Raw genomic sequence first — 13,541 nt, 5'->3', positions numbered from 1 at the left:
ATATATATATATATATATATATTTATAATATTTGCACACATACATTAGCAACGCTCTTTTTTAAATATGCACAAAGTATTACAAAATTATTGTATAATGTGACGATATACTATATTAAAAAATTTATTTGTTATATACAAAACCAAATATACACGTCTGTATACTCAATTGCGATTGTCATGCTGGATGCTAATTCGGATGAGCAAATCATCTTGCAAAAGGGCAAAGCCGGTGCAATTATCTTTATGAAAATGAAAATAAAAAAAAATCGAAGGCAAGGAGAAGAAAAAAATAAAAGTTAGGCTTGACTAAGTCATGTGAGTGTGATTTGGGTTGCTTCCTACCTTGCCACCCTACAAATTCTCCAGCTTCGCCTGAGGAACACAAGAGCACACATTAGTACGGCAGGTAGGTAAGGTCAGGTTCATGGTAGTAAAGCCTAGTTATTTTGCAGTGGTATAGCAGATAAAATTATTTTTGAATTTAATTACGCAACTTATTGAAAAATTATTTAAAAGTTATTCTTGAACATATACTGAAATAATCATGTTGACAGATGTGTGTTTTATTAAATCATATAAATTGAGAGCCAAGCCATTTTATCTATTACATAAAAATTCATAATATTTTTATATTCATTAATTCATTATAATTTAAAAATAGGATATAAACTGTGTTTTTTCGAATCAAATTATGAGATGACAGAATATTCTGAAAAATATGTATGACATATGTAACTACATGAATTACTTATATAAAAAAATAAAAAAAAATTATATAAAAGCATATCAAATAAAATAAAAAGACCTATTGAAATACATTTACATACTAAAATACACAAGACTGAATATCTAGCAGTAACAATCGAACGCAAACTACACCACTGCTTGTAACTAGACAATTCAAAAACCAATCCACTCCACATCACAGCAATCCAATCCAATTTAAAATATTACTTATTCGTTTATTGCTGTGTGGTTTTTGGTACGCATGCGTCTATGCCATTCTTCTCTCGCAACTCTCGTCAATGCCAGAAAAAAGTAATGAAACACTGGCATAAAAATGATCTCTTACCTTGCCTGGTAGGATCCATACTATTTGGCATCATTGGTTGTCCTGGTGGCTGTAAAAAAAATACCAAATTTATAACTCTATTATAATATTTGTAATAAAAGTATTATTTATAATACCTATAATATATATAATACCTATAATGTATATAATACCTATAATACCTATAATATATAAATTTAAATATATTTAAGAATTATGAATAGATGTAAAATAGACATTGACCAACAATAGGCACTATATATGTAAATATTATTTATTTTATTTATTTATTTATTTAAATCATAATATATGAATTAAATTCTCGTACTTACTCCATTAAAATCATTTCCCATTTGTGGCATACGTACTCCAGGTCGTGGTCCTGCTGGATATCTAGGGCCCATAAACTGTAACAGAAAATAAACATTCATTAAATTGATCATATAACAAAATATATTGAGTTCATAATTGGAAGGTGTAAATTAAGTATCCATAAAGTGTCAATCATGATTACTATACACAGAATTGACTAGATATAGTATAAATATCAGGCAGCCACAATAAGCAATCCGTGAGATGATAGGCCATAAAATATGCATTCGAGTTCATCGCAGCACATTAGTTGGTTATCATTACACAACGTTTCTAAGCCCAAATTGTAGATGAGATTCATTTATAATATAATATGAACATAATATTCTAAACTGTCGTAGAACTCTTTTAATAAACCTATTTCTGTATAAAGACAAAACCACGAAGGACATTATGAAGGAAACAATTATAGCGATTGTGGCGACAATTATGAATTTCGGTTATACCATGATATGGTGCGATGACACAGCGGAATAAGTGATTCTTCATGAGTGAGAGTGTATGTGTTGAATGAGGCTTACCTGGGTGGACATCATCTGCGAGTGTGGGGGCGGGGGTGGCTGGGGGTGCTGGGGGGATGGCTGTGATGAGGGGTGTGTGGGCGGAGATGGTCGCATTGTCGAGTTGTTCTGCAACAAGCAACGCAAACGACAGACATGTAGCAACACTGCGATCCAGGCAACAGCTAGACTAGAAGGCTTTGGGGATGATTGTGTTAATACTATGATCTCAGCATCTTAAGTTATCTGACAGAAAGTTGTAATTAGGAAAAATTCTAATGACGTTCTAATGACGTTTCAGTGTCTGTCGTTGTGCACTCTCTTTTCATAATTACAACCTGTATATGAAACGATTTTAAACTGTGAAACAAGACATACAAGAGAGTATGAAAAGATGCCAATCAATTATAAAATGTACAGCGTTATAGAACGTAAAACAATTTCGTTGGAAAGAATATATGATGACTCCTAAGCATTACAGGATACCTATGTATGTAGAGAGATCTAGAAACAATTTATATCACTCACATATTGTGTAGCATTATTTTTTTCTAATCTAGTAGGGGACGACTACTTTGACAAGCAACAGATGCATAACTTTTCTTAATTTTTCTTTTTTTCGCATACATTTTATAGTATTTATAGTTTTTCATTTATAATAAATAGTTGTCACAAATATTATTATTAAGATATCAATAATATAAGATCGTATTTATACTATTATACAAATAAAGAATAAATCTCAAATACTGATATGAAAAGATAAAAAATTTATATCTTTTGCATGTAATTATAATCTTTAACAAATGTATAATTATATATGATTATATATTAAACCATAAATTTATAGAATTATATACATATATCACGTATTTTGAAAAATTATAAATCTTTTTAATTTTTATAAATAATTAATCATATAACAAATAATTATTATAATATCTAAGAAATCAACGTTTGTTAAATAATATCATGGACCATTTGTAAAAAAAACTAAACTACATTTCTAAGCAGGCTTCCATGTTAGTTGTCCCATACATTCTAAAGAATATAACTTTGGCTGGCTATGTAATCTAAGAAAACATTAAAATGTCAATTTATATTTTGCAAACAAATGTTTGTATAACACAAATGGAACAATAATGTCTCTACCTGCAATCTTTTTGTGTTACTGCGACATGACCAGCACAAAGTAATATACTCTTCATGATATGCTTACTGTACCAATATTGTGCTCTAAATATATTCTAACATCTATATAATCCTGTTCTTCATAGAGTTTCTAGATTTGTTTTATGCGCCAAGAAGATGAAACAGTGAAAATGGTACAAGAACGCACATACAAGTATTAGATAGAGAGCAGAGAGAAAGTAAGTACATATATACAGTATAGAGACAAGCATGACATAAGAACGTCTTTTGAATATACACTTGTTTCAAAACAAGTTAATCACGACTACGGCTAATGTGTGTATATTTATCGGTCAGGGATATATAAATATATTTAGTTAAATAATTATCATGTAAATGTATAACATATAATTCATTTTTCGAACTCAACCAAAAGAAAGAAAAACAAATTGTACAAAAATCGGTTTTGTCACTTATTTATCACATATGTAGCTTATTTAAAAATTATTTAAAATTATCTATATCAATAATTGTTTTCTAAACAATAACCTAAATTAAACATTGACAAGTCATCATTTCATTTACTTACTTAGATGTTTTCTATATATTTCTTCTTGATTTATTAATTAAATTAAAATTATATTTTCTTACTAGATTTGGTTACATTACAATCTTTATTTTTAAAATAGCTTAATTGTGTATTATGCTTTGAATCAAGTGTAAATTTTTAATAAAGGACTATGCATAACAATGATAACAGATACATGACTATGTGTGTATAATGCACACATACACACATATCTAGTGTATAAAAATATACTTTAGATTTATATTTGAAATCATTTAAAATTTTCAAAACATTAATATCTTTTTTTTTTCAAAATATTTAATGATTTTTGTGTAAAATCTATTTGAAACCATTTCAGAAAAAATGTTATCATTACAACACAAATAATAATTTGAATAGACTAAATTTTTTAAATTTAAATTAATTAAAATTATCAAAATATATTTTACAAATATTAAGTACAATCAAAATGTAATTATATGACGACCGATTTAATGAAATAATAGCTTTTTCATTTTATGTATTTCGTAAATAAAGATAAAAACAAATGAAATTAAGACATTTTTATGAAAACTTTTTATTGTTATGAAAACTCACTGGGAAGAAAGCAGGAGGCATAGGACCACCAGGCATTCCATCATTTGGTGGCATTTGACCAATTGGAGATGGGGCTGGCCCAGCATTCTGTAAATATTTTAATTTCTAATATTAATTTTCTTCTTTGTGGAGAAAAGATATTTAAATTTAAAAAAGTATATATATATTTATATATGGTTCTTTATAATTATCAATATAAACAAGCGTTAAAATGTAAAATTTAAATATATATGTTTAACGATATTAACACATTTGACATAAATTTTTCAACTTACATGTGCAATTCCATTGACGTTGTAAGCACTATTCACGAATCCCTGATAACAGAACATGTCATAAATAATATGCAAAGCAAGTGCAAACGCATTTATGTTTAATATTAAACAATTTAATATTAAACATTTGGTTCAATATCAAACAATTGATAATTTTATGCGACTACAAAAGAGTATCATAATCATTAATATAATTACATAGTCATGAAATGCTTTGGCCTCACTGCTATGTTCACAAGAGTCTCTTCTTTCGGGCGCTGCGCAGTATAGATCCCAAAAGACACTGTAAAAAAATGTTACGATTATTTTACATTGAAACATCCCCGACAATTTCTTTAATGTAATATAGTATACTTACCACCACCAAGAATGTAAAAACCCAGGTGGCTCTCCCAGCGTAATATTTTTCTCCCATCGAATCTAAACAAGCAGAGTAAATCATATAGTAAAACAATAGTTTGCAATAATACAGACGTAAAAGATTTACATAGATCAAAAAAATCATTCTACCTCTGACAGAAACGTTTGTGCTGCTTTTTGTGCTCCTACATGTAACAGGTATTCGTACACGTAAAGCGCCAATCTGAAAACATGATTAACCATCAGCCATTAATAAAATTAAGTAGATAATTTCAAGCAAAAACTAACTTTGAGACAGCAAGAGGCGAGAAACATAAAAAAAGCAGGCGAGTTACAAAACGAGGAGGGATCAATATCCATCATTCGTCTTTCTCTCCTTTTTTTTTAGAAAGCCCGTACTTAATTCGAAACCGTCTCGACAATAATACAGGTCCGTTCGTTAAACGTGAAGTTAACGCCGACTTTCCCTGCGCAAGGCAATAAACGCGCGGCTGGGTGCATCGTTGAGCGAGCCCGCGCACCGAGAGAAGAGCCGGGTGATACAAACATGGCGCGCGAATCGGAAACCGCCAATCCGCGAATCGGAGCGGAGCGCATACGCGGCTCCACGGTGACTGACAGCGCGCGCGGATCAATCGCCTCTCGCGAGAAAGCGGGTTACGCGCGAGCTAGACAAGCTTCCCTGGGTCGATTTCGTTTTTTTTTTCATCCTCGATTTCGTTTTTCCCATCCTCAATTTTCTGATTTCCGAACGTCCGGAGCAGCTAACTTTATCCCCGAGGGGCCGTCCAGAGGTCTGATTCTGGAAAAGTGTAGTACGAAAAATTAGAGAAATCTATAATATAAATAACGTATGTATTTTCGTATATTTTCGTACACGATATTTATCAAGAATTTTCAAGGCCCTGGGGTGCATTCCATTTCACGAATAATGCATCACGTATTATTTTATCCTTGTTTAATATTTGATGAACAACAAGAAGAAAATACATCATGAATTGAAAAAAATGATGTAAAATGAATAGCATTATTTTAATTGAAAACAATTTATTTATTCAGTAACACTCAAAAAACAAATAAAATTTTATCAAAACAAGAACATAACGTATTTATTTCATTAATAATATTATGTTGATTCAACAAAAATATTTTCAAATTAATAAAATATATTGAAATAACAACTGTTGATAACATTATTTTTTTTCAATGTGTGCATACGTGAAACGCTCCTGTACTCGATTTTGTAACTTAACGATAATTCGATATCATTACATCGTCATTACATCTGTCTTTTTTTATAAAAAAAAAAGTTCCAAAAATTCCTTCACTGTATAATACCTGCGAAACGATAATAAGAATAAATATTATATGTTAAGAATTAATAATTATTATATGTTAATATATGATAATAATAATTATTATATGTTACAAAATCGGAAAACATCCTTAAGACAATCATACTATGTTTTGAGATTAAAATTTAGTCAGATAATTTTAATTTCAATCCATTCCATTCCGATTGGTTGAATTCTAATCTCTAATTCCCAATTCTAAATCTTCAATACGGGATGCTAAGAGAAATAAAACATTTGTGCCGACTTGTGTTACTAATGCCCATTTCTTTACCAATGTAATTTAATTTTAATCTTCGTTCAACTGACTCTTCAGTTTTTTCTAGTTCTAAGAATTAGAGAAAAATTAAGATTTCTCTTAATTTAGTTGAACTGAGATTAAGTTAATCCACATTCGATGGAAATAGATCTAAATGAAAAGCGCCAAGACAAACATTTTACATGGGCTTTAAAAGACATGAGCTTTTAGGACATTCTCTGGATGTCTTCAGGACGTCCTACGGAAGTCTGTGCCATATGGGAAGTTTCTCGAGTTCGAGACCACAGACCGGTCGATCGATTGGATTACAATTCTCAATCCGCATCGCAATCAGAACTGCGATGGAAAGGGCTGAGGTATCGCGAGTTGCGAGTTAATTACAACTGTTACGGCAATCAGTCGCATCGGCGGTTTATGACCGGCTAATTCCCGTTAACAACTGCTCCCGACCTCATTCCGTAGCTAAAATGTTAAGTTTGTTCACTCAAGTTTCGCTTTCCTAGCGTATATTATACTCGCGATATTTAGAGAAGGAAGATGATAGAGGGAAACAAAAACGCGAGGAACGAAGCCCGAAGTTTAAAAACTCGAGTGCGGCAACTCGAGATATCGCCTAACGCCGTAGACAAAAAGATCGATACCTCGGCAACTTCGCGCGATTAGTCGAAATAATTTCAAATTGAAGAAGTGACATCGTTCGAGATCACTCGCCGGCTAATAATTATAATGTATAATAATATTGTAATGTAACTAATCTAATTAATTATAATCTAACTTTCTATCTCCTTCCATTAATATAGATTAACTTTAATATTCGATTCAACTTACTCTTCAACTTTTTCCAATTCTTAGAGAAGATGAATATAAGAAATTGAAGAAATTAAAATTAATCTACATTGATTAAAATGAGAATAATTCAATTTGATTTAATTTCCTACTGATTTTGATATTGCTCATATTTATCCATTGACGTTCGTTTCGCACCATTGAGATCCAGGGCTGCTCCAATTCATCCTCACAACGGTCATGAGCACAATTTTTCCTTGTTTTTAACTTTGAGTGCTTTTCATTTAGTAACACGAGCCGACACAAACATCATTTTATTTCTCTTGGACTCAATTTAACTTATGAATGAACTTAATCTGATAATGTAGAAATTGTATTTCCCTTAATTAATAAAAAAAACTGATGATTTTGTAACGAATAACTTTTGAGTTATCATTACAAAACCTTCAATTTAGTGATTGAGCATAGCTAGAAAAACACAATTTTTACATTATAATCGGGTTAAGTAAAGCTAAATATAAATCACAATTATTATAAATAATTAGAAAATAAAAAACAGGATTTCGATATCCTACGAATAACAAAGACTTATCAAATTGATCTGAGTCAAATGGAAAGTCTTTGATGAACAACAAGATGAAATGACTGCGTTCAACAGAAGAAACAGTTTTCCAACTTTTGTAAAATTCTTATGAATAATTGATACAGTTAGATTCAGTAACTATAATAAGGGCAATCATATTAACCCTTTGGATCTCATTCGCTTTACATTTCTCTTCTTCGAAAAACTAGGAGCATCGAGTAATTAATTATAACATTTATATATTATTTTTTTAAATACACAACCTTCCAGATACTTCCTAAAGATATTGAAGTATATGTAAAAATTACTTAGTAATTTTTATATATCTGTTAAAGTGATAATTAATTCAGGACACGAAAGACCGATCATATGTAGTAAAGGAAAATCATTGTGTGTACTGAAGATTAAAAAATTTTTTATAGAGCGCTGTTTTTTTTTTTGTTAAAGGCAGTCAATAATTCCATAAATGAACATGAATTGGATCAGCCCGTTTTTGAATTGGGCATTGAAATGATTCGCTCGAAGGCGAGATTCAGAGATTCGCGAATGTCCCAGCAAACAAACTGATATTATTTATCATTTTGCATCACTGGATTCAGAAATTTGTCAAGGAAGGGCCATTTTTTAGCTCGTTGCAAACGAAATTTTGTAAGGTCAAATATAAAAAAAATAAAATATTGAATTATTAAAATTATTGCATTGAAAAATTATCATTTAAATAAGTATTTCATAAAACATTTTATTTAAAAATAAATTAATACAAAGAGGAAGAATAATATAATAAAATCCATATTATTTATATATAGGAATTTCTTAAATTAAAAAATATTTTTGAAATATCAAAATTGTGATTAATTTTAAAAATATTAAAAAAAATATACAACATGCTATAAATATTTTTAAAAGAGGAGACATGACAATCATGATCCCCCCATTCGGAGACTCCGCCAGTGTCATTTTAATATAAAAAACGTGAATAGCCAACGATGAACAACGCCAGTCCATTTGCTGGGGAAATTGCTGGAATCCTCGGGAATTTTCACCTCGCGAGTTTTCTCTTCGCAATGGCGCGTGTCAGCGATCGAGCCTTTCGCACGTCAAGTCTCGAATCGATCTCGCGCTGGGGGGGGGGGAGAGGAGGGCGGATATGAGAGAGGAAAGGAAAAGCAAGCAAGGGAGCATCATCGCGTACATACGTTCGCGAAGAGAAACATACAAAAAAGGAAAGCGAGAGAAGAACAAACGAATGGCTCATCGGCCATCGGTAGGTAAACTGGATTAACCCGACGAACCGGGTTCTCCGGTCGCGATGTACGCGCGATGCACACGCTCCGAGCAAAAAGAACCGGCGAGACGGCGAAGGGGGTGATGGAGGGAGCGTGGAGGGGGAAGAGCCCGCGCGGATGGAGCGAGCGGGGTCTCCGGGTGCGCAGAGGGGAGGCGGGAGGGGTAGAAGAGGGGCGGGAGGCAAGAGGATGCCCTGGAAGAAAAATGGAGTTATACCGAGCGATCAATGGCCGGTCGGAATTTTCACAATCGAACGCCAATCATTTCTCTCTCTCTCTCTCTCTCTCTCTCTCTCAATTCTCGCTGAACGATACGATACGTACTTTTCCCTCGCCTGAGAGTCCGAGGGCACCGCCGACCCTTTTCCCTTCGCGTACATGGTCGCCGTGGTGGCCGGTCAATACTTCTAGCGTAAACACAAGTGCACCGCCGTTTCTTCGTATAACCGCGCTGGACGGCTGAGTGGAGTTAAAAAGTATACGGGAGATATCGGGGACTCTCTCGTCGAGTCTTGCGGGTGCGCTACGCTCGGTTCCCTGTGTTGTATACGTGTGCGGCGTCTGTCTCGCTTCACCCGAGAGCGAACGGCGAACGGTAATCGCTCGGCGTGCTTACGTCGTCGACGTGCGACGTCGTGTCAAATGAAACGCGACCCCGAGGAAAAGGTGCACGTACACAGAACATATACACAGATTACACACGCACGCACGCACGCACGCACGCACACACACACACACGCGCGCGCGCGCGCGCACACACACTCTTTTAATTTACGTCCGTCTCTTTCCCGCTCGCTGCAGCACAGAAAAGAGTCTTGCGGGAGGGGTGTTTCCGTCTCACTCTTTCTTTCTTTCTCTCTCTCTCTCTCTCTCTCTCTTTCTTTTTCTCCCTCTTCCTCACCACCTCCCCGTCTTGCTTTGCTTGCTTGCTTGCTTGCTTGCTTGCTTGCTTGCTCGCTTGCTTGCTCGCTCGCGTGCCGACAAGGTCTTCTCCGTCCCGCTTTCGTCGCGTCACGTCACGAACCCGTCGCGTCACAATTGGAGCGAGGTGCCTGCTGCTGCGCGATACTGGAGCGACACGGTGCAACGCATCACGACGTCGTCATCGTCGTCGTAATCGTCAGCGGTTGGTTCAGGTGCGTCGCTGGGGGCGCCTTGTTGTCGTCGCCAGCACTGTCGCTGTCGCCGCCGCTGTCCAAGTCTTCATCGTTTCTTCTACGACTTCCTTCTTGCAACTTCACAGTCTTTCGGTATCGTGCCTTCACGAATTCGCGTTACCGCTCGAACGCGACGCCGTTCTATTGTCTTGGATCGCGATCGTTGGCGACGTCGTCGTCAACTCACTTCACTCCGTATGCTCGCTCGCTAGCCACTGTGACTGTCGGTCACCTCGTACTCGGTACTAGTCGTTGCGTATCGAAGACGAACTCGCTCGTCGTCGTCGTCGTCGTCGTCGTCGTCGTCGTCGTCGTCGTCGTTGTCGTCGTCGTCGTCGTCGTTGTTGTTGTTGTCGCCGCCGGACGCGGCTCTCGTCCTTCAACAAATCTCGCTTTGTAGTGCGCGCTCTCAGCCCAAAAACGTCTCGCAACACGGGAACGGTGTATCACTGCGGCCACACGATGTACATAACGCATACGTGCCCCGTGCGCACGCGCAAATATATACGCACACGTAAACTTCCACTACACATACACGCATCAAGTATGCGCGCACGCACGCACCGCAAGTCCGCACAGCCCGCTAGAAGAGACACGACGGCGATGCGAGAGATGGAACGAAGCTAGGAAACGAGGGACGAAGCGAGGAGAGTGAAAGCGGATTGAACTTACTGTCGTGTAAACACGAGCAAGTTCGGAAATGTGACTCGTGGATTTCGCACACGCTGCACGACTACACGCAGATGAGTCAGCGGAGTCGTCCCTCGCCTTTCTCCCTCGCTTCGTACCTGTCTTCGTTACGCTCTGTCTCGCTCGCTCGCCGCTCCCTTCACACTGTTCCCTTCCTATCGCTCGATCTCTCGCAGTATCGATGCGCTGTCCTCGTCTCTCGCACCGGCCGGGAACGGTGCGCGCGCATCGCCGCTTGTTATGCCAGTGCCGTTACGAGTGGACTCGAAAAACGGAGGAGCGAATGAAGCCCTCTATGTCCCCGTGGTTGCGTGATTTTCTCTGATTTTGTCCGTTTCTATATCAATGTAGATTAATTTTAATCTCAGTTCAATTTATTCTTTTTTTTTTTTTAATTCGAAGAATTGGAGAAAGATAAAGAATTAGTAGAACCGGATTAAAATTAAACTACATTGGTAGAAACGAACATGTATCATCGATACGAACAAGTGGCTGCGTTTAGCAGAAAAAGCAGTTTTGTAACTGTCATAAGATTCTTTATGACTCTTGTTTGTAGTTCCTCATTGGAGATTAAATGTATTTATTGTATTTTATCCTCTAAAAATTTTGAAGTGAATCTCACTCTTTTTCAAAACTCAATTTTCATTCTTTAGAGATTCTACTTCGAAGAATTTAAATATTAAATATAATATTAAAGAATTTTATCACAGATGCAAAGCATAACTTTTGCATAATATAATCATTCTTTTTAATTATATTTTTCTAATCTAAAAGGAAATCAAACTGCGGTACTTTCATTTTAATTTTAATGCAATAAAATCTTACTTTTTTTAGATACATATATTATCTTGCAAAACTGCTTTTTCTGCTGAACGCAGCAGAAAAATGTTCCACATATGGGTCATAATTTGAAAAAATTGTTTATTCAAGATTGCTTTAACAACCGTTTTTTTCCTTTATGCATAATTTTCTCAACGTAATCATGCTTGTTGCTATTGCATTTTCGCGAAAATATTCATCGAAAATCATATACGCAGAGAATATAACTGATTTCATTTTGAGTTTATATTAACTTCCATTTAGATTTGTGTTATTAGATTTTAAATCCAACGGAAAGACGAACCATTACGTTTTGCTACGGTTGAAAAATTCAATTGACAAGACTTTATTTTGTCTTCAAGGATACATTTTGTCTGAAGATATTCTGACGCTGCCTGTTTTTATATTGTCCTGCAGAGAAAGTTTTCTAACAAGTAGTTTCATTTCTATGAAAGTCGACATAGGAAGAATTAAGAATTCTGATACCTGAACTAAAAAGGTTCAGTTGGGCTTGTATTGGATTTGAATTTTCGAAAATATTATGCTGCAAAAAATTATATACATCAAATTCGCTTAAAATCGTTACAAATAGATTAATATATCAGCAACTTATCAAACTTAAAAATTAATAATCACTCTTTCTGGCATTAGATAGATTTCTTATTCGTTTGCTTGTGATATATACATGTATTGTTAGCTCATTTGACAGTTTATTATTTTATTTTTTGCGCGAAGGAACATAATTACAATATTTTTACAATGATTTTAACAAATTAGTAAATTATAATATTTTATCTCCTGCCGGCCTTGCGTTGTTAGTCTCGGCCATGTTATTGACAACGGTAATACATATCGGCGTGCGAAGTAAATAAAGCGTATTATCTCGTCGAATGGAGGAGACTGGAGAACCGTCGAGCGGATTGGCGGAGCGCGCGTTTTCCGCACGCCGGGATACTTCCTATGTAAGCGGATTCTTTGCGAATCATCATCGTCGTCGTCGTCAATGAAGCGCCAACAAGCGACATATCATTGCTTTGTCGCAACTTGTATGGAATCGTTGTTAAAAAAAAAACGCGCTATGCGATATTGGGATAGGTCGATACTTCGAATTTGCGATAAAGGGCGCAGGCGTAAAACAAGCGAGAAATTCTATTCCCGCACGATGACACGCCGACAGCACGTTGTCGAATAAAGGACGAAGCTGTCCTAAAAAGGACTCGCGCGACAGAATGGTGGGCAGGAGAGGGTGGAAAAAGGGCACACAACTCTCGCTCTCGCGCCCGCTCGTGGTACACCACTGGCTGCATCTCCGCGTCCGATTGGTCGCTGGCCAATGCACGACACACACACACACACGCACACATACGAACACACATACTAGAGTCGTAATACGCTTGTGTGCACACCACTAGCAAGTACTATCGGCGTGCGTATGTCGACAATCCCTGGAGCGGTGTAGGAGGACGCGGGGAGGGTTGAGCGATCGGGACACTGGGAAGAGAAGCGCGATGTGAGGATCCGATTATGCCCGAACGTCGGCGGACGTGTCCGACGCGAAATAGTCGACAATTGACGCGATAGAGAGTTTGGCGAGAAGGTAGCGGCATATCGAGCAGGGAAGGGGAGAAGAGGCACGCTGTTCTCTCGGGTGAACCGCTTCCCCCTTTTTCAATTTTATCATACGATCGACGTTACGACTCGTACGTTGCTATGCAAAATTAGACAAAATCTTCTATAATTCTGTCATGGCTTT

General features: G+C 36.2%; 2 protein-coding genes across 6 annotated transcripts in view; one reads left to right on the top strand and one right to left on the bottom strand.

The window, feature by feature from the left end:
• The window catches only part of LOC108691581 (single-stranded DNA-binding protein 3), a 21,384-nt gene extending 10,139 nt beyond the window's left edge, over positions 1-11,245 (bottom strand). The window contains exons 1-10 of one of the 4 annotated variants that reach the window (XM_018199397.1): positions 9,447-11,245; positions 5,007-5,079; positions 4,855-4,916; positions 4,695-4,779; positions 4,497-4,538; positions 4,222-4,308; positions 1,947-2,054; positions 1,386-1,460; positions 1,075-1,123; positions 345-374 (exon numbers count right to left, since the gene is read on the bottom strand). In XM_018199397.1, the coding sequence (XP_018054886.1) occupies positions 345-374; positions 1,075-1,123; positions 1,386-1,460; positions 1,947-2,054; positions 4,222-4,308; positions 4,497-4,538; positions 4,695-4,779; positions 4,855-4,916; positions 5,007-5,079; positions 9,447-9,502 (667 nt within the window). In that variant the 5' untranslated portion in view covers positions 9,503-11,245. The remainder of the gene's footprint in view (positions 1-344; positions 375-1,074; positions 1,124-1,385; positions 1,461-1,946; positions 2,055-4,221; positions 4,309-4,496; positions 4,539-4,694; positions 4,780-4,854; positions 4,917-5,006; positions 5,080-9,446) is intronic. The other 3 variants (XM_018199395.1, XM_018199396.1, XM_018199398.1) reach the window with 3 other exon arrangements.
• Positions 9,743-13,541, top strand: part of LOC108691583 (ubiquitin-like-conjugating enzyme ATG10) — a 6,153-nt gene continuing 2,354 nt past the window's right edge. For both annotated transcript variants that reach the window (XM_018199400.1, XM_018199399.1), the window contains exon 1: positions 9,743-10,258. In XM_018199400.1, coding sequence (XP_018054889.1) covers positions 9,765-10,258 — 494 coding nt within the window. In that variant the 5' untranslated portion in view covers positions 9,743-9,764. The remainder of the gene's footprint in view (positions 10,259-13,541) is intronic.

The sequence above is a fragment of the Atta colombica genome, unplaced genomic scaffold, assembly GCF_001594045.1.
Source record: "Atta colombica isolate Treedump-2 unplaced genomic scaffold, Acol1.0 scaffold47, whole genome shotgun sequence".
Classification (NCBI taxonomy): domain Eukaryota; kingdom Metazoa; phylum Arthropoda; class Insecta; order Hymenoptera; family Formicidae; genus Atta; species Atta colombica.
This window is presented reverse-complemented; position numbering and strand designations above follow the sequence as displayed.